The 18,651-nt window shown below is 42.3% G+C and overlaps 1 protein-coding gene across 5 annotated transcripts in view; it reads left to right on the top strand.

Moving 5' to 3' along the window:
- The window catches only part of CHD2 (chromodomain helicase DNA binding protein 2), a gene marked incomplete at its 3' end in the record, with an annotated part of 65,341 nt that overhangs the window by 13,637 nt on the left and 33,053 nt on the right, over positions 1-18,651 (top strand). For all 5 annotated transcript variants that reach the window (XM_081336968.1, XM_081336965.1, XM_081336964.1 and 2 more), the window contains 8 exons: positions 1,247-1,466; positions 1,987-2,073; positions 7,832-7,893; positions 10,664-10,786; positions 12,321-12,470; positions 13,232-13,365; positions 15,028-15,253; positions 17,254-17,354. In XM_081336968.1, the coding sequence (XP_081193094.1) occupies positions 1,247-1,466; positions 1,987-2,073; positions 7,832-7,893; positions 10,664-10,786; positions 12,321-12,470; positions 13,232-13,365; positions 15,028-15,253; positions 17,254-17,354 (1,103 nt within the window). The remainder of the gene's footprint in view (positions 1-1,246; positions 1,467-1,986; positions 2,074-7,831; positions 7,894-10,663; positions 10,787-12,320; positions 12,471-13,231; positions 13,366-15,027; positions 15,254-17,253; positions 17,355-18,651) is intronic.

The raw sequence follows: 18,651 nt of genomic DNA on the forward strand, positions 1-18,651 counted from the left end.
CACTTTCCACTCAAGAGAAATGTTTCCAGGTTGATCCCATATTTCTTTAAGGTTGGTTACATTTATAAAGGGGCTGGAGGGTTCACTCATATTACTGCCATTCTACCAGCTGTGAGTTGTGTCATTTATCTGGAATCCCTGTTCACTTATCAATTGGCCTACTGTTTGGTTGAATTGGTTTGAATCTTCTCAGATAAAGCACACTTTTCCTATTATAGAGGTTTATGTGATCCACCAGGGTGGATCTATCTTGTGATGACCAAGTTAAATTCATCCTGGCTGCACTGCTGAGATTTAACTCTTGAGCTTCCCAGGGCCATTGTTCACCCATATTAGCTCCTCCACACACATAACAATTAGTTATATTCAAGGAGGCTACTATTCTTTCAGCCAAATCGATGAACGAATTTTTGGTGATGGCTGGTATTTCAATTTTGGTTTCCAACTCTTCACAGAAAGAATGGAACAGTTTATGTTGCTTACTCTGTTTTTCTGTCTTTACTACTATTATTGTAATGAGAGTGACTGGGTCAGAGCCAGTACTGTCTATTCCCAATCCGAACTCCATCAACTGTCCATCAATCGGTACACTTTATTCTCTTGCGTCACGACGGGCAATCTTTCAAAAATGGCCGACCTGGCCACACCTGACCATGGGCTCGGTCTTCTCCTTTCATTGTAGGGTGGCCATCTTTTTTGGGTTGCCAACACCCTGCTTCCCTCCATTTTAACAACAGTCTCTCTATTTCTTTCTCTGGCTTTACTATTTCCCTCATAGTTACTACCATCATTTTGTTGGTTCATCCCTCTCCTCATCTCTCTTGACATATACTTCCTGAGATTCTTTTAAAAGATCATCGAGAGGTTTTTCTGACCAGCCCTGTAACGTTTTCTGTATGTCTGGCCAAAATAATAGGCACATTTGAAACCTCCAAATGGCTCAGCCAGTAGGTAGATGAGCTTTCCAAACCTTAGCATCTCCTCTCCCCCCATCCCAAAAAAGATAAGCTGTAATTTTCATGACAGTTAACTTCCTCTGAATTGGGGAAAGCCTGAAGTAGATCCCACCAAGCTAGATGGATTTTATGATGGAAGCAGTCTTGACCAAGGTAATGGAAGTACACATAGTTATGCAGATGTATTGCTAGAAGAAATAATAAGACCATATCGTACTTTTTGGAGAGCTCAAATGATAACCTGCTTTATATCCGCGCGGGTACACCAAATCTTGCTATTTTCTCCATAGTCACTCAGCGTCTGAAGAGGGCTCGGCTTCCGACTCGGGGAGCCAGTCAGACAGTGAACAAGGCAGTGATCATGGAAGTGAATCTAACAGCAGCTCTGAGTCTTCAGAAAGTCAATCCGAATCAGAGAGTGGATCCACGGCATCCAAGTCTCAGCGGACCCCTCCGGAAGCTAAGGAGAAACCAGCATCCAAGAAAGAAAGGATAGCTGATGTCAAAAAGGTACAGCATTGCCTTGCTAAAAGTGGGGATAATGTGGCAAATTGGGAAGCTTCGGGGGTGAAAGGGGTGATAATTTTGCTTCATTGGGACTTGTGGGTCTTCTGAGGATAATGTTTTGAGTGTTGGTTTGAAGCATTATGACTTTTATCCCAATGCCCCAAGAAAGATCTAACACAGTAGAAGAGCAGGCAGAGCTGGGGGATGAAGATAAGCATGTCATCAACTTAGAATCATTACATTCCCACAAAGGGTCCAAGTCCAACCCCTCCTGAATTCCATTGATCCTTCTCTGATGCCAATTTAGTGTTAAACATTAGTTGACTAGATTCTTGTGTATAGGCTTGAATAAATCTGTGCTGCAACTTAACAAATGATCCCGATCCTTTGCACCTGCCATCTAATTTGTTCATTCAGGTAGCCCAGCCTATATCACAGGAGACTTCCAGGAGAATATAACAGATGATTTTCTTCTGGGTGTCCTTAGTATGCCTTAATGAATAAATAATGATTTATTTTGCAGATGTGGGAAGAATATCCCGATGTTTATGGGGTGAGACGATCCAACCGTAGCAGACAGGAGCCTTCGCGTTTTACTATAAATGACGAGGTAAGGGGAGAGGAAACCAGTAAAGGGCAAAAGCTATTCTTAGAAAGTAACAGCCCAGTTGTTCTGTTCAGTGGTTTCATTTTGCAGTCTTGAAGAGCTGTTTCTGCAACTGAACCCAGGTCAAAAAAAAAAGTATCCATTGGACCTTTCCTGTGTCCAAATGGGAAATTGTATGATCCTCATTGAAGTTTAGACAATCTGTCCATGGCGAGAGACAAGGAGATGTCTATGGAGATTCTCTGTCATCTAGGTTATGGTTGTCCCAAAAGTGCTTTTTTCAGGAGGCAACTGGACTTCTCTTGTTTTTTCCTTGGAAGACGTTTTGCTTCTCATCCAAGAAGCTTCTTCAGCTCTGACTGGATGGTGGGGAAGGGAAGGATTTACGTAGATCCAGTCAGAGCTGAAGAAGCTTCTTTGGATGAGAAGTGAAACTTCTTCAAAGAAAAACAAGAAAGTCCAGTTGTCTCCTAAAAAAAGCATCTTTGGGGGAGACAAGGAGAAGTTGCAGGAACAGCCCTGCTTGAGACTCCAGAAAGATGGCATGATCGAAGGGGTGCATGATAAAAAGTGTGGTGTGTTTATTTATTGTGGTGTTCCTTTCCGTTAAACCTTTTACCTCCTTTTTTATATTATAGATATAATCATCTCTTGAATCCCATGCATGAGATGAGTTCAGGTGGTTATTTTTTTTTTTTTCATCTGATGGCTGAGACATCAAAACCATTTCTTTTCTTCACTTCCATCCAAAATCGTATTCTGGGGCAGTGTGGTTACTGGACTGGCCACCTTTTCTGTGCCGTGTTTTGTGAGTGATTCTCCCACATTTTTTTTCTTCCTTTTTTCCCCTCATTTGTGTGCACATTTCCCACCCCGACCGATGTCCAAACTGGGTAAGCAAGTTTTCCCTTCTGTTTTTTACAGATGGAGAAAATGAGGCTCAGGAAAGTTCAGAATCAGACTGAAAATGTTAAAGTTGGAAGTCCAAAGGTAGGCACCTAAATTTATATTCGAGCACCTGAAAAAGGCAAGCGGCACCCGCTCCTCCCGTTAAGGAGTGCTCTAAAAGTGGGTCCCTTTATGCTTGGGTGCCTATATATGGATTTAGGTGCCTAGCAGAAGGCACCAGATTTGAACATTTTGCATCAGAAAGAATTATTCTCTTGGCCCTTCCCATCTTGTCTTCGAATTAAACTCTCTTCAGTTCAGGTTGGATCCACCGCACTGAGGGGGAAAAATGCAGAACAGAAATCTTCAGAGGTTTTTAAATTGTCGTTGTCATGATTATAATTATTACCATCCTTTTTTCCCTTTTGGGGCCAGGGCACATTTTTCTAATCAATACTTCTGGATCCCAGTCCTGTGTTTGTGCAACTGAACTTCACAACAAGCCCTTATGTGATTTGTTTTTATGTTTGGCTTAGTCATTGTGTGAACTGAGCCAGAATTTATTGTAACATTTTTTTTGTATAAATCTTTCCTAGATAGATAGATAGATAGATAGATAGATAGATAGATAGATAGATAGACAGACAGACAGACAGACAGACAGACAGACAGACAGACAGACAGACAGATCTTGTAGGACTCTGTAGTGCTCTGGCCAATGTTCAGTAAGCATTAATGGTCAACACAATCATAAAAAAATGTATGGTTTATAATCCATGCACTGGATAAAATCATGCATTAAGCCTTGGCTTATGGCAAAATGTGAGTGAGCCAGGCCATAATGGTTTATTAGACAGTCCACCACTTAGCATGTGTGTCTGTACATATGTATGTATATATGTATATGTATATAGTGACCCAGAATTTCACAGGTTGTTTTTCATATTTTAGTTATTCAAAAGTTTCTCAGATATCTGCCCTGCTATTGCTTCGGTATCCATCCAGATAATGATATAATACAGAAGCATAGTAGCACAAGACTTTAATTAATCTGGTAAGAATTTCTCTGCTCTTAAATGTAAGCCAAACAAAACTCATCAGTAGTTTTCTTGTAAGGGAAAATCTAGAGTCTCTTGATCAGAATTCTTGATGCTGTTTCCAAGGTAGAAACCCTGGGATTTTTTGGGCAATTCCATGTCTCTTAAAAGAGACCATAACAGATTCAGATTGGATAGAGATACTTAGTCATTAGTTCCATCAGAAAGTAGAATATCAATGGATCTTCCATGATCTAGTCCTATGGAGCTTTGTTCTGTCAGAATAGACGTTCTACCCACTTTGAGCAAAGGCTTTGGTATCTCCTGAAATCTTTGGATTCAAAAACTGTTTTCTTTCAGAAACTGGGAAAATCAGAAGCTTCAATGAAGAAACCCAATCAGGTTAATAAAAAAAAATGGTTTTCCAGTGAATAGAAAATACTTCAGGAATTGTTATCACTAGTAGAGTTTATATGGTGCTCAAAATACTGCATCCACTGTTGGTACCAAGTTTGGGAAGGCTCTTGTGAGGTTATCTGAGATAACATAGAAGCAGAGGCTTGTCTTAGTTTAGCGACTGAATTCCCTGGCAGAGGCAAAATTTGAAATTGATTTGCAGGGCAGCCTTTAATCAGCTTCTTTATTCTCAGAGCAACTTGGCATAACAGATCCGCCTTCCAGCTGTGTTACTCAAGCCAGCTCTGCCTTCCATTCTCTCTGTGGTTCTCCTCTCCCCTTCTCTCCTATGATCCTGTGCGATCTTCCATCTTGGACAGTGGTTTGGCCCGTCTCCTTCATCTTCCAGTCTTCCCAGCTTGTGGGGTTAAGATGGGAGATGGAAAAGAACAAGTGGAGCCAACGCTCTCCTCCATGTCTATTACTTGTTCAGAGCTTCATGCGGGCTACCCTGTCCACATTCTTTTGCCCTCCCACCCGAAAGTCCTTTTTCCAACTTCTGCAAATGCCAAGTTCAGTGGCCCTCTTCTGTGTGTCACAACAGCTCAGCATGCACTGGGCTGGTGATGTCACACCCACCCAGTCCTCTGATCTCCACTGCAGACAAGAGCATCCACTAGGAGCTCAGGTAAGTCCTGTCCCTTGTCTTTTGTTTTACACTATTATGTGGTTTTTGCAAACATTGGATTTGCTGTTCTTCTAGATATTTCTGTTGGCAATGCAACCGGCAATACAGCTTTTATTTGTGCCTTATGCAAAAGAAAAATATGTGTGTAGTTCACAGCAAACATTGCAATACCGCACAATAATGTAAAAATAAAAAAAAAGGATGCCTCTTTTCCTTCTGAAAAGAAAAGAGTTGATGACTCTGATGGGAAAAGGAACAGTGCACAAACTTCACTTTGGCAGAGGGGGGCCGCTTTAATTGATGGGATTTTGCTTATGCAAAATTGTAGTCTGTAGATGCTGCTTTTGCTATTTAAGGAATCTAATGAGGGCGCTTCTAGGAATCTTTAACAGTTCCTTGTTTAAGGGAGGAAAGTGTGAGAATCTGACCTTAACGATTCCTTGATGGGAGGAAAGTGTGCAGAATATGGCCTATGTGGTAGGATGAAAGAAGGTTTGGGGGCAAGTTCCTCAGTCCTGGAATAGCATGACGTACGAACCTGTCCTTTGAGTTGTTATGAATTTGCATTTCCCCAAACAGTTGAATAAAAGGGACACGGTGGCTCAGTGGGTTAGGACGCTGAGCTTGTCGATCAGATGGTCGGCAGTTTGGCGGGTTGAATCCCGAGTGCCGCGTAACAGAGTTGAGCGCCTGTTACTCGTCCCAGCTTCTGCCAACCTAGCAGTTCGAAAGCACGTAAAAAGGCAAGTAGAAAAATAGGGACCACTACTGTGGGAAGGTAACAGCATTCCATGCGCCTTTGGCGTCTAGTCATGCCGGCCACATGACCACGGAGACGTCCTCGGACAAGCGCTGGCTCTTCGGCTTTGAAACGGAGATGAGCACTGGCCCCTAGAGTCGGAAACGACTAGCACGCATGTGTGGGGGAACCTTTACCTTTATCTTAAACAGTTAAATAACAAACCACATTATGGCTACACGTGGTGTATGAGTACTTGGCACTGTTTTTTTCTGCCCCCAAAGGGCTAGAAATGTGGATGGCCAGGAGGAGAGAAGGAAGTTCTCCTCAAAGGTTGGGGGCACCAGAGAGGCAAAGCTTTTGTATAACTACAAAAGGGATATCGCGAGCCCCGATAATTCCATGCCAGCATCTGGCTCTTGTAATGAAGCTGTCATCTGGATCTGGTGGAGGATGGGCCAGTGCAGTGCAGAAGCTTTGTGACAGATGAGAGTCTTTATAATTTGTAATTTTGACTGCAAACATCTTCTTAGCCTCTTCACTGGTTTCTAATACACTTGGATCCCTGCATCTAACACAGCAGCTCATTTTCTTAACTCTTTTGTCACCTGCAATTTAAATAATGTTGCCTTCTTCCCATAGGGAAAGAAAACGGAAGAAACGACTAAAGATTCCAATTTTTAAGTGTGTTTTTTCTCAGTCTCAAGCAGATTTTTGTGGCCGAGGCTTTGTTCAGCAGCAGTATGCTGTCTTTCGCCCTGTTACCTGTGAGAATCGTTGCATGCAAGATGTCATGCAAATCTCACTCTTTCACATTCCAGCCTCTGAGCACCATTTTGCACTGAACGAGCTGTCCGTCAGTAGGGCAACTCATTACTTTGAGACTAGGTTATCCAGATTTATGGGCATTTAGCTGTCGTGTATAGTTTCTCTTTTTCCTTACTAGTGACTGAACAGAATGATGTGTCAATAGTTTAACTGTATAAGGAGATCTACTAAATATATGTAATCATTAGAGTAATTTTGTATAAAAGAAAATGGATTTTAAGGGTTTCCCGTCCCCTTTTCTTCCTCTTTCTCTTTTTTCTTTTCTTTTTGCATATATTAATTACCTCTCTCAGGTAATTAATCAATGGATTCCTACCCACTGTATTTGGAAGACACTCAGTGGCTTACTAATGCTATTAAATCAAAAAAAAGATTTTGAAAGTATGAAATGGAAATTATATGATTTTAAATTGAAATGAAATTTTAGAAGTGTTTATTCAGCCCTTCCCCATTTTTTTGGGGGGGGGAGAGAGAGTTGCTCCTGGTCCCTCATAATTTTTGGAGTGTGACTCATGATGTGCCTTTGAAAGCCAGGTATGGCAGTCACCTAAACTGACAGAAGAGAGTATTTGTAGCTCAGGGTTGAACTGTTGGGTCCTTGGTGCGCTCTGAGCTTGCTTGTTTTCTTGCAGACATTTCATTACCAAACTAGGTAACATCATCAGTGTACCAAGGACCCCACATTACTGATCCTCCCCTTAAGAGGGAGCCCATGTACAGGTGAGCAGGATTTTTCCTTCCTGCAGTTTGCATCCTGTCTTCTGCTACGCTTGGAAGGCCTCGGGCGTGTGGCTGCTATTAGCGGTGACCTGGTCCTCTTCCTTCTGTTTGGCTGTTCCTTGATGGTCTGTCTTCAGTTTGGGTTTCTTTTTCAAGTACTTTTGCCCACTTGTGTTCACGATATAACAGAGGTTCTTTTTTAAAAACAAACAAACACAACACAACACAACACCACTGAAATGTTGGGATCCTGGGCCGAAAGGGTGTTAGCCTATTTATTTGCTGTGTGGTAGTGAATGTCTCCCTTTGGACTGCGTTGGCTTTAAATCTGGGGTGTCAGCCAAGGCGTGTCCAACCCCTTTTATGGATGCCGAGAATATTTGCAGCAAAATATGCCACCGTCAACCAGCAGCCTCTTTTATTGGTCCTTCCCTCTCTCTCCCTCCTTCTCTGTTTCCATTCAAGGGGCATAGCGAGTCTGAAAGTGAAAGTCCCAAAAGAAGAGGGCCAAGGCAAGTGAAAAAAATGTAAGTTACGAGGACTCTGCCTCGTTTCTGAAGCCAATTGCCTGCAGTTGATGGTTGGAACGCTAGTGGCAAGGTGTTAATTGCAACCTTACCCGTCACACATTCTGCTCCAGCAGAGTGTTAGAATAGCTTTCCTCAACCGGGGGGGGGGGGAATGTCTACATCCCATAATCTCAGAGTGTGACCAGTGCTCATCCTGGCTGCAAGGGGATTGATGAATTTCAAACAAAAGGGTCCTGATTGGGAAAGACTGCTGTTCTATTTTTTTTTAAAAAAGGGTGGGGCGGGGAAACGGGTCCATTGTTCACTGTTGATCTGGAAGCCACCTTGAAGGAGTCAGATGCAAAAAAAAACCCATTCTAAATTGGATGAATAAAGAAATAAAGGAGGATAGAAGGAGTTCCTTCTTTCTGTTCAAAGGAGGAAAATTTTACTATTTTCTGAATCCTGGAAAGTCCTCTCTTCTGGTTAGTAGTTCAAGCCCAAGTGTTCCTGTCCCATTCATCGTTCCTATCTTCCCTCAAAAAAAGGAAAACATAGAACCCCCTGCCAAAGGAACAGTCAGAAACTTTGTGCAAAGAAACAATGGTACTACAGCTGGGGCTGGTACTACAGATCATCTTGCCTCTTCTCCAAGCCACCTTGAGGCCCCAAATGTGGGTGCTGTTGCTTCAGGGCTACCTCCAGATCACTTGAGGTGCATTTCCACCACTGGAAAAATTACCAAAAATTCTGGTGATGTGGTTTTCTACAAGAGGTTTGAGGCAGAAGACACAAGCAAAGACCAGCCAAGAAAAATAATCACCGGTTTGTCAGCTCGAACTAATTCTGATCCTTACCACACGTGTGACGCCGTCATACCTTCCAGGCATCGTCACCGTCAAGCCGGGATCCCTTGCTCTTCTTTGTTTGTCTTCTCCCCAGACTTCACTCTGGGTGACTACATGGACAAGGACATGGAGTTTTCTAGGCAAAGTTTTTTGGAAGTAGTTGGCCATTGCCTCCTTCCTAGGGCTCAGAGAAAGGGACCGGCCCAAAGTCATCCAACTGGCTTTGTGGCTAAGCCGGAGTAGAACTTATGGTTCTCTATTCCCAGTCCAACCTCTCAACCACTAGATGGGTTTAGCTCTGGGAACTGCAATTCGAGCGAATGAAAGTCACCTGCTGATCGTCTACGTTTGATTTAAAGGCCAAATTCTACTCCCATGTATCAACAATGTGAAATCAGTTGAATGCTGGGAACTGTAATTAGACTTGGAGACATACCCAGCAAGTGATAACTTCTGGACAATTAGGTTTAAAACTAGAAAGCTAAATAGGTCAGGTCTGATTGGTAATTGGTTGGGGAAACCAGCAAGAAACAATTTCTGTAATATATATATATATATATATATATATATATATATATATATATATATATATATATATATATATATATATCTTTCCTCCCATTATGCGGTCATGTAGGCAGCATCCCATCTTCAAATTCATTCAGGTGTTTCCTTTTTTTTAATAGAGCCTACAATTATATATATATATAAGTGTATAATCTGCCTCCACCCCTTCCAAGAGGTGGCAACGCTTAATTGACCTTGACTGACCTTGTACCCTTGGAAGAGAAACCGCCACAAAATCCCAAAAACCGTGCATTTGGCTGGGATAACAAAATGAAGAAGAAGGGAATAGGGAGCTATTTCTGTAACGCTGCCTAGAAAACTATCTAGAGGTGTTCTTTGAAGTCTTCAGTTGAGTTTGACTTGAAGAAATCTTGTCCTTATCCCAACACACGTTTGTACAATTTACCCTGTTCCATGTACCCCCAAAGAAACCTGCATAAAACATACCACACTTTCATGAATACATATATGCTGATGTTTGTCCTCTTCTCTTCTGGCACACCAGATCCTTGCTAGATTGATACAAGAAAGGGACATGATCCTTCCTTTCCTGGAGCTGTTCTGTGGGGAGAGAACAGTGGATATCAGTCACCTGCATTTCCTTCCCTAGGAAGAAAGCAGAACTTGTCTTTCTGCTAAAGGCTACTTCCCCATCAGTGGGTTGCTTTGTTTCTCACCCTTGGTAGCTTCAAGATATATGGATTTCAGCTTCCAGAATGTTTTTCAGCCAGCACGCTGAAATCCACACAAGGTGCCAAGGTTGAGAAGCATTGCTTTAGACCATGTGAGTGCCTCAATTGACTATATGTGGCTTGCAGACTCTCCTCTAATAGCCTCAATCTTAGCTGGAAACTACAATTATATCCCAGCTCTGAGAACATTCCATTGCCAGAAGTTTTCAAATAGGGGGTCTTTTGAGTAACTGGGATTGTGTGTATTTAGCCAAGCTGTTTGCTTTTCTTACTGTTAATTGAACAGATGTTATTGTTAATAATAGAGCTAAGCGGGGTAGGGGGGGAGGCTTTCTGAATGGTGCTTTGGAGCAAACACCTGTTTTTAGCTCTTTAAAGCAGCCTTGTCCTTTCCTGAAATTGCAGGTTGCCGCAAAGGGCAGCCGCATCATCTCAAGAAAAGATGCAGCTGCTTTAAGGAGGTTGCACATTCTTTATGAATTTATTTCTGCACTGCTCTAGTTAATAACTTAATTGTCTAACATTAGGTGAATATTCTGTACATCTAGAGCTTCCTTACGTATTTTTTTGGAGGGGGGGGCTATTTAATTAGTTGGCATGTAAAAGTAACAACAACCCTGATAATGGATCGTAATGACAGTCATAATGCTCATTACTCTTTATCAACTTTTATAAACACAGAGGTAAATGGAAAAGGGAGGGATCTGGGGATGATGACGAAGATGATGTTGAAGATCAAGGCTCCAGTGGAGAGAGCGAACAAGAAGTGAAGAAAGTGAAATCCAGGAGACTTGGTTCAAGAAGGTGAGAGAACTGATGCATCCTTCCTTGCGGTTCCTCATATTCTTCCCCACTCTAAACCCTGTTCTTCCACCATTGGGTATTCGGGGTGCAATGATGGAAGCTTGGCCTAGCGGGAAGACAGAATAATGGCAAAACTTTATAGGACAGAACAAGAGTAAGGAAGGTGACCTTGATTGAAATATACAGGAACCATTGCTGAGGCAAAAGGGGTGGAAACATTTTTAAAGTACAAAACAGTGGTATAGCATTTGGAAGTGGCTGAGGTAGAGATCTCCTGAATTCATTGGAGTGTAAGAAGGAGGAGAAGGTCCAGCACAGCAAGGGTCTGCTATTATAAAAAGGTAAAGGTTCCCCCGCACATGCGTGCTAGTCATTTCCGACTCTAGGGGCCGGTGCTCATCTTTGTTTTGAAGCCGAAGTGCCAGCGCTTGTCCGAGGACGTCTCCGTGGTCATGTGGCCGGCATGACTAGATGCCAAAGGCTCATGGAATGCTGTTACCTTCCCACCGGAGTGCTCCCTATTTTTCTACTTGCATTTTTACGTGCTTTCAAACTGCTAGGTTGGCAGAAGCTGGGACGAGTAACAGGCACTCACTCTGCTACGCGGCACTCGGGATTCGACCCACCAAACTGCCGACCATCTGAAAGACAAGCTCAGCGTCCTAACCCAGTCTTAATAACTGGCTTAACAGTTAAAGATGCTGAAATTGACAGCTGGAAAGCTGACAGCTCAGGTTTAAGACCCAGCACTGCGCAACAGGGTCAGTTCCTGTTACTTGGTTCAGCTCCTGCCCACCTAGCAGTTTGAAAGCAAGCAAATGTTAGTAAATTAATAGGTAGCACTTCGGTGGGAAGGTAACAGTGGTCCGTGCAACTTTGGCATATAGCCATGCTGGGTACATGGCAACGGAAACATCTTCAGACAATGCTGGCTCCTTTGGCTAAGAAATTGAGATGAGCACCACCCAATAGTTCAGGGGTAGGCAACCTTGGCTCTTTTATGACTCGTGGACTTCAACTCCCAGAATTCCTCAGCTAGCCATGCTGAGAGGAAAGGGAGAGGTTTCCAAGCTGAGCCATGCTGGCTCAGGAATTCTGGGAGTTGGAGACCATGAGTCCTCAAAGAGCCAAGATTACCTACCCCTGCCCTAGAGTCTGACACGACTGGACAGGGGAATCCTTTACCTGATAACAGTAACGTTAGCCTTGCTATGGGGTTGATTTCCTGGTCTGCTGTTGAAGAATGCTCAATTGTTATTACAACCACTGAGCCGTGGTGGCGCAGTGGTTAGAATGCAGTATTGCAAGCTAATTCTGCCGACCGCCAGCAGTTTGATCCTGACCAGCTCAAGGTTGACTCAGCAGCCTTCCATCCTTCCAAGGTTGGTAAAATGAAGATCCAGATTGTTGGGGGCAAGAGGCTGACTCTGTAAACTGCTTAGAGAGGACTGTAAAGCACTGTGAAGCGGTATATAAGTCTAAGCGCTAGTCCACTATTACTACGGTACTACTGGATTGGTCTGTTTCATTTCAGAGCAGCGAGCAAATCCCTCCCAAAAAGGAGCAGCAAACCCCAGCGTCCAAGGAGGTGGCGGAAAACCGAATCATCAGAGGAAGATGATGATGATGAAGAAGATGAGACCCCCAAAAGACAAACTAAGCGCCGAGCAGCCAAAAATGTCAGGTAAGGGCAGAAAAACCTAGAACGGGATTCACAAATGCTCAGCCAACATGGGGTGGTTTGTTTGCCTGAACCCAGCCATCATACATTGCATGAACTAACCTGATTATGCCTTAAATTAATATGCGAACCTATGTCATTATGGGTTATTTCGTTTCATTATGAAGACTTTTTAGATAAACAATGCTTGCATTTTGTTTGAATTGTCTCATTTATCGGAACCATGACAGCCATCTTTGAGCAAACCATAGCTTGCTTCAGTGTGTGAACCCAGATTATGCAATGTCCTGGAGCTGGCTGGAGAATTCTGGGAATTGAAGTCCATCTTCAAGTTGCCGAGGTTGGGAAACGCGGGTCTAATCCAATCCTCTACAATGGCAGGAAAGCCAATTAAATCACCCATGAGAAGTACTTGTCCACTTTCAGAGAAGAACCCACAACCTCCCTAGTCTATTCCACCATTGTGCCATCTTACCATCAGGAATCTTCCCTTTAAGCACAGACAGGCTTGGAGATGTTAACCTCTCTTTCTGCCTTGTAAAAATAATCCTTTTGGTTTGGTGTTTGGCCAGTCCTGGCCATTTCCAGATGGGTGGACTTCAAATCCCAGAACTCCAGAGTCAGAACAGCTGTTGGTGACAAGGGTTGAAGTCCACCTGTCTGGAAGTTGCCAAGGTTGGGAAAACCCGCTCTTTATTTGCATGGAGAACCCATTCAGCAGAAGGGAAACCCTGAATTGTCCTTGTACATGGTCTGGTGCACAGTTACAAGGAAGACGATGACTTTGAGACCGATTCAGATGACTTGATTGAGATGACAGGCGAAGGAGCAGAGGAGCAGCAGAGTAACAGCGAAACCATTGAGAAAGTGCTGGAGAAGAGAATCGGCAAGAAAGGAGGTGAGTGCAAGAAAATATTCCTGGGATTCAGATGTTCCTACAGTGTTTCTTCCTGGTAGAGATAGGCATCCAGTTTAAAAGCAGCCTTCTCCAAGTTGGATCCTTCCAGAGTCACATCTTTGCTTCTAGAATGCCTGACTGCAAACCCAGTTTGCAAACAGGTCCTTGGTGCTCTCTGAGTTGGGTGGTTTTCTTGCAGACATTTCATTTCTCAAATTAGGTAATATCATCCACGCTAATGTTTCTTAGTTTGGGTAATGAAGTGTCTGCAAGAAAACCACCAAGCTCAGTGAGCACCAAGGACCCCTCATTTCGACCCTGAACTGACAAATATTCTCCTTTTTTTGGTACAGCTTGCACAATTCCCAGTTTAGGAATTAGGGACGTATAATATTTGGCAATTTCATTATAGTAGCCAACAAGGCCTTGTAAAACTAGCTTTGTATTGCAAAAAAAAGAGGGTTGCCTTGAACAAGGCAAATTGAAATGTGTTGACTTTATAAAGACTTCTGAGTGTGTACCAAATCAAGAGTAGAGTCGGAGGGCTTTGCCAGTATAATGCCTTTAGTTCTGTAGACGCTACCCTGATATCCAACCAATCATTCAAGCCAGTTTTCTGAACAGGATCTTTAAGGCTTTGAAAAGACCCAGCCTTTTAGTTCTGGGATAAGTATGTTTGGGAAAACCCACAGAGCCATGGAAAAGCACAACAAAGACTGGGGAAAAAATGCTCTCACACTCAAAAATAGAGCATTTTCAAGGAGTGCTAAGTGCTGACCACAATGGAATGGAATGGAATGGAATAGAATATGGAATGGAATGGAATGGAATGGAATGGAATGGAATAGAATAGAATAGAATAGAATAGAATAGAATAGAATAGAATAGAATAGAATAGAATAGAATAGAATAGAATAGGAGAATAGAATAGAATAGAATAGAATAGAATAGAATAGAATAGAATAGAATAGAATAGAATAGAATAGAATAGAATAGAATAGAATATGGAATGGAATAGAATATGGAATGGAATGGAATGGAATGGAATGGAATAGAATAGAATATACAATACAATAGAATAGAATGGAATGGAATGGAATGGAATAGAATATGGAATAGAATAGAATAAGAATAGAATGGAATGGAATGGAATAGAATATGGAATAGAATAGAATAGAATATGGAATGGAATGGAATGGAATGGAATAGAATAGAATATGGAATGGAATGGAATAGAATATAGAATAGAATAGAATAGAATAGAATAGAATAGAATAGAATAGAATAGAATAGAATAGAATAGAATAGAATAGAATAGAATAGAATAGAATAGAATAGAATAGAACCTTGGAGGTCATCTAGTCCCTTGGAGGTCATCTGCTCAGGCAAGAAATCCTATACCATTTCAGACAAAGGGTTGTCCAGTCTCTTCTTAAAAGTATCCAGTTTTGGAGCATTCACAACTTCTGGAGGCAGGTTGTTCCACTGATTAATTGTTCTAACTGTCAGGAAATTTAGTAGGGGAAACTTTTTAGTAGGGGAAATGAAATGGAATTCCTTAGAAGTGGGTCCAGCTAAGCTGGCTGGAGCCCTCCATAGGAGCAAATGGCCCAAGACTGTTTTGCAAGGTTTGACCTACTTTCACCTCTGCTCCTTCGGCAGCCATTGGGGCCTCCACCACTGTCTACTCAACAGAAGCCAACGGTGATCCCTGTGCCGATTTTGACCCAGAAAAGGAGGAAGGGGAGGTGCAGTACTTAATTAAATGGAAAGGTTGGTCGTATATCCACAGCACGTGGGAAACTGAGGACTCCTTGCAGCAGCAGAAAGTGAAAGGTCTCAAGAAGCTGGAGAACTTCAAGAAGAAAGAAGAAGATATCAACAGTTGGTAGGCTTTTCTTTCTTCTGGCCTGCTAAGAATGTGGATTAAAACTGGGCTTCCTATATGGAAAATGGGAGTTCAACCTGTGGTTATATATGTATATGTATATGCATTGTATATATATATATATATATATTTGTATATATATATATATATATATATATATATATATATATATATATATATATATATATATATATATATATATATATATATATATATATATATATATATATATATATACACACACACACAGAGACACACACATATATATATACACACACATATATATGTGTGTGTGTGTGTGTGTGTATTATATATATATAATATGGAACGCTGGGGTGGGGAGATCGCGTTTATACTGTTGGTGTCTGCACTCTGCTCATGGAGTGTGTCACTGGTCTGTTTGTTGAGGCCAGCCGTATTCCTTTGAGTTGTCGCGCATCCGTTTTTGGGGGATGTAGTTGTCTCTGGGTATCTGTTGTTAAAAGTGAATTGCTGATAGTTCCATGTGTTGTAGCCATAGCTCTAGTCATTGCCCGTGTTCTCATACCAGAGGTCCTAAATGGTTGTTGCTCTTCTTTACTGTGTTCTACATTGCAGGGTGGTTGTGTGTTGGTGCAATCTTGAATTTGATACAATGAGGCACTCTGTGCATGTTTGCGCTGTTTGCCTTCATATCGCGCACGTCGTTCCTCTTCCCAATTCCTTAGTGCCTGGTATGCAGGGGGGAGGTCTATGTGCCGGCTGATAGAGGAGTGGTTTGAAAACCAAGCTTCCTTAAACAATCGGCCGCCTTTAGTGTTGTCACTGGCAGTTGCCTCGGTCCCTGTTAGATTAAAGATGTGGTTGTGTGTAGCCATGTGTGCCCACACCTGTAAATGTTGTTCTTGTCTTCTAATAGCAAGCTTGTGTTCATGCACCCTAGTCCTCAGTTGTTTTGCCGTGTCCCCAATGTAATTGCAATTGCAATTCTGGCATGACATCTTGCACACGACCAAGGATTTTTCTTCATTCGGGAAAGTGTTTTGCCCCATTTTACAACTTTTCTGGCCACAGTTGTGAACGAATCACTTCAGTAGTTAAGATAGCTACAAGTTTGTAAAGTGAAGGGTTTACTCATTGACTTTGCTGGTCAGACGGTTGCCAAAGGGGATCACGTGATCCCAGGACACTGCAACCATTCTGTATGTGAGTCAGTTGCCAACTGTTTGAATTTTGATCACGGGACCAGGGGGATGCTGCACCACATGTAAGTGTGAGAAATGGTCCTAAGTCACTTTTTTTAATGATGTTGTAACTGAGTGGTCACTAAGTGAGCTGTCGTAGGTTGAGGACTACCTGTACTAAAAACTGATGGATCCCCACCAGATTAGATAGAAACACTCCAATGAGATGGATTTAATCCAAAAAAACAACCCCTCTCAAGCTCCTTGCAAAAAAATACTGCCTTTGCCCCCTGCGGATACCGATCACTCTAAGATAAGCAAATTGTCTCCTTCTCGTATCTTTAGAAGTTGGCTAAGCTGCACAGTTTCATGTCTGAAAGGGTTTAAGCTTTTGTGTCTCTAGTAGTCAGGATCCTGATTTCTGCTCCTAAAACTGGACATTTGGAAACTAGGTTTTTTTTATGCTGCCAAAGATACAGAAGCCTTTCCTGTATATATGGAGTCAAGTGAAAACTGGCTGTAACCGCTTTTTCAAATAGCACCCACAAAGTTTTATATGGCTATTCCACCTGGCCTCAATTCCAAGAGTTTTTTACTTTTCTAAAAACTAGTTTTGGAACTTTTTTTTAAAAAAAATCCTCTTTTTTTCCAATGAAAAACAAATCACTCATGTTTTGTAAACAATTTAAGAAAATTGAAATTTCATAAGAGATGTTTGGGGTGCACCCAGCCTTGCTTCTAAAAGGTTGGTAGAATAGCAAGCTCAGAATAGTCTTCATACGTCTGTTACCAAAAAAAATCCCCTAATTATTTTTGTTGTTGTTGTTTTGTACCCAGGTTGGAAAAGGTCACTCCGGAAGACGTAGAGTATTACAACTGCCAACAGGAGCTGGCAGCTGAATTAAACAAGCAGTACCAGATTGTGGAAAGAGTGATTGGTGAGTTTGGGGTCAAAGGTGAATCGGTCCATTGGAACAGAAGCAGAAATTCATCCGGTGTCTTTCTGGTTCAATCCTTCATCTGCAGGTAGTCCTCGACTTACACCAGCCCATTTAGTGACCGAAGTTACAATGACAGTGAAAAAAGGGGACTTAGGATCATTTTTCACACTTAATGACCGTTGAAGCATCCCCATGGTCACACGATTTGTATTTGGAGGCTTGACAATTGACTGGCGCTTATGACGGTGGCAGTGTCTCAGGGTCCCGCGATCCCCTTTTGCGACCTTCTGCCAAGCAAAGTCCATGGGGGGAAGCCAGATTCACTTAAACGACCCTATTACCAATTTTAAGAACGGAAGGATTCACTTAATGAATGCGTCGAGAAAAAGTCGTAAAATAGGACAAAACTCACTTAACAAAATTTTCACTTAACAACATAAATGGTGGTCGTAGGTTGAGGACTCCCTGTATATCTTGGGAAAATGTGCTTTGTATGGCTGAAAACCGAGGGCGTTTAAGGTTTTCAAAAGAAAGTTGCAATTTTCTTTTGAAAGGGTTTTTTTTTGAATGAAGGAAAGCGGGGGAAAGTAGTCCTTGACTTACAACCATTTGTTTAGTGGCCGTTTGAAGTTGCAATGGCAACGAAAAAAGTGACTGTTGTTTCTCACACTTCTGACCGTTGCAGCACCCCTCTGGTTACGTGATCAAAATTCAGATGATTGGCAACTGGTTCACATTTATGACGGTTGCAGTGTCCCAGGGTCACTTGATCACCCTTTGCGAATTTCTGACCAGCAAAGTCAATGGGGAAATCAGATTCCCTTAACAACTGTGTTAGCAATTTAACAACTGCAGTGATTCCCTTAACAACTGTGGCAAGAAAGGGCCTAACATGAGACAAAAGTTACCCAAAACTTGTCTTGTTTCTCAGTGGAAATATTGAAGTCAATTGTGGTTGAGAACTACCTTAGGCAATCTTGCTGACCTTGTGGGCATATTGAGAATTACCCTGGAAGTTTGGATCGCTAATTCTAATGTGGCACCTACACTCTGTGGTTCTGCCCCTGGCCGTTCACCTGGAGAGATAGGCACCCCTAACCAACTGCCAGAACAGGCAACCAATGCGGTTGTGTACTTGTGTCATGACATCTGAAGCATCGTTTGCATGGGTCTACCTTGCCCAATGGCATCTGCCACTCATCCTGGTTTCCTGCTGCTGTTTTGGGATTTTTTCTGGGCAGCTGACTGCACTTTTAAGAAACGGCCTGGATTCCAACCAGTCACAATTTGTAAT

The sequence above is a fragment of the Vipera berus genome (assembly GCF_964194415.1).
Source record: "Vipera berus genome assembly, chromosome: 12".
NCBI classification, from domain to species: Eukaryota; Metazoa; Chordata; class Lepidosauria; order Squamata; family Viperidae; genus Vipera; species Vipera berus.